The following is a 2446-nucleotide window of genomic DNA, read 5'->3' as shown; positions in this document are numbered from 1 at the left end:
ATCGGGAAATAATATTTTTTGTATTGTAGGCATATGCTGAAATATAAATAAGTGTATATTTTTAATTTATTAATTTTTTATGGAAATATTTTTTTTTTGAGTTAAATTAACTTACTATATTTTTCTTTAATAATACATTACACATAAATCGTAATTGTAAATAAGATATGAATATAATATATATATATAATACAGACTATTCAAGGATATATAAAAGTATATGTAATGTATAAGCTTTAAAAATTAACGAACTTATAAAATAAACAGTGATAAATAGATTTAATTTGTGTATAATTATATACAAGAGGAAAAATATAGAAATAAAACAATAGCACATGTTATTATAGAAAAATTAAACTAAATATCATCATATAAATATGGACAATTATTGATAAAAAATTTTCAATTATATTAATTCATTATAAGAACATTGTATCTAAAATAATTATATATATAAGGAAAAGCAAATATATAAAATTAAGGATATGGTTATATATTTGTTACTTATATTACATAATATCATGACAATAGATTATAATAATGATTTTATTACTAATACATAAAATTAATTATATTAAAAAAATGCATATAGATTACTCTCTATTACAATACTTATATAAAATTATAAAAAACAATAATACATTGAACATTCAAAAAGTAAAACGAAAACGCTATACTTTTGAACGCTAAACCATTAATAGCAGAAATATTATCTTTTTTTTTTCGTCTCACACTATTAAGGCAATGGCTACGAATCCAGTTGTAAAAGAAGACGTAAGTTCCCATATTTTATATCTATTAAAAATTTTATTACATAATTTGTAATCTTGTTATGTATGGAAAAACAAGAAGAAATATTTTTCCTATGTATTGTATTAAAACATTTCTTTTATTATGACTTTAATTTTTAGTTTGATTTTAAGGATATATTTCCCACGTGTTTGTATGATTTTAATACGTATTCAAGTAAAGCTATAAATGATGATTATAAACTTGACAATACATGTAGTATGATTATGATGCTTCTAGAACCTCGTCGTGGAATTAGTGAATCTTATATAGCAGCATGTAGAGAACTTGTTCTCTACTTAGATTATATAAAAACAAAAAGGTCTAGTACTGTTATAGAACTTAGTTGTAAATATTTCAGCTATAAACTAAAATATTTATTAAATGCATATGAATGCAATGATAAGAGCACTAAAAATGCTTATAATAAAATGTTGAATCCAGCTGATAAAATACATTCATTTAACGTACCTAATACATGTTTTGCACTATGTTAAAGAGTTCACTGATGATACATTTCAAAAATTTGAGAATCTGAATAACCTATATAATACTTTTATGCAAAAAAAAGAAAACTGTCCTATGAAGAGTGAATGCTTTAACAAATACACACAAATATTCAAGGTTTGTGAAAATATGAATAACAGCAATTATTGTCAAGTTTTAAATTCATTTAAAATTCAATATATTCAAAATAGTGTAAATGAGCCTGTACGTAAAGAAGCTTCTGAACTACCATATTCCTCATCGCTCACACATATAAGGGCAGCTTTCTTAATTCTAACTTTTATGACATTTGCTATATCAACAACTATACTCATTCTATATAAAGTTAAAAACAAATTCAGTTTATATAACATATATAAAATTTATGTCATGCATTATTATGAAATTTGTATATAATAAATAACATATACACCTAAGTACAACAATATTTCCTTATTATTAGTATACAACTTATAGATCATATTTACGACCATTATTAGTGAATATAAAGAGACTTTTTAATAAAAAAGATGAAGAATATCTTACATTATTAGATTCATTCGAATATGCATACAACGCTTCCATTGACAATGATTATAGAATATAGTTCAGTAGACTATACTTAATAAAACTGTTACTAATTAGTGAATTAAAAATAGTTTTAACCAAGTAACATAATAATGTAAATGCATATTTTTTATCCAAAAATAAATAACTATACAAAAGTATATAGCATAAAATTGTAATCTTATTAAAAAATAATTTATATTTTTTTTGTAAATTTAAGAAATATGTGAAATGTTAAATTTGAAACCATGTCGCATAATAAACAATATATAATTATTATGAAATAGCTCAAGTAAAAAAAAACTTGTTAACCTGGAATAATAGTTATTACATATGAATTTCTCAAAATAGGCATATCAAAATATAAAAAAATTTGCACTCTTGATAAATAAATTTTTTTTGTAATTTTATGATTATTAAACATAAGTAGCAGAAGAAAAGAGTTAAATATTTGATTAAAAATTCAAATACATGCAATATATATATAAATATATATGTTGATATATTATTATACATACTATTAGTGTGTGTGAATAAAAATAATTCCTAAATAAATGTCATATAAAACAATTATATTAATAATCGTCTTTCATGCATTGAATGT

General features: G+C 21.2%; 1 protein-coding gene across 1 annotated transcript; it reads left to right on the top strand.

Moving 5' to 3' along the window:
- Positions 1-744: 744 nt before the first annotated feature.
- On the top strand, positions 745-1882 carry PGO_003495 (variable surface protein; the record flags this gene model as incomplete). The annotated part of the gene is made up of 4 exons (XM_028691321.1): positions 745-774; positions 912-1121; positions 1234-1662; positions 1739-1882. 4 exons carry the CDS (start codon positions 745-747, stop codon positions 1880-1882), a joined length of 813 nt encoding a protein of 270 aa, XP_028547122.1.
- Between the last annotated feature and the right edge of the window lie 564 nt (positions 1883-2446).

This window comes from Plasmodium gonderi, assembly GCF_002157705.1.
Source record: "Plasmodium gonderi DNA, contig: Pgo-contig_456, whole genome shotgun sequence".
NCBI classification, from domain to species: Eukaryota; Apicomplexa; class Aconoidasida; order Haemosporida; family Plasmodiidae; genus Plasmodium; species Plasmodium gonderi.
The sequence above is the reverse complement of the archived record's forward strand: the minus strand, read 5'-3'. Positions and strand labels throughout refer to the sequence as shown.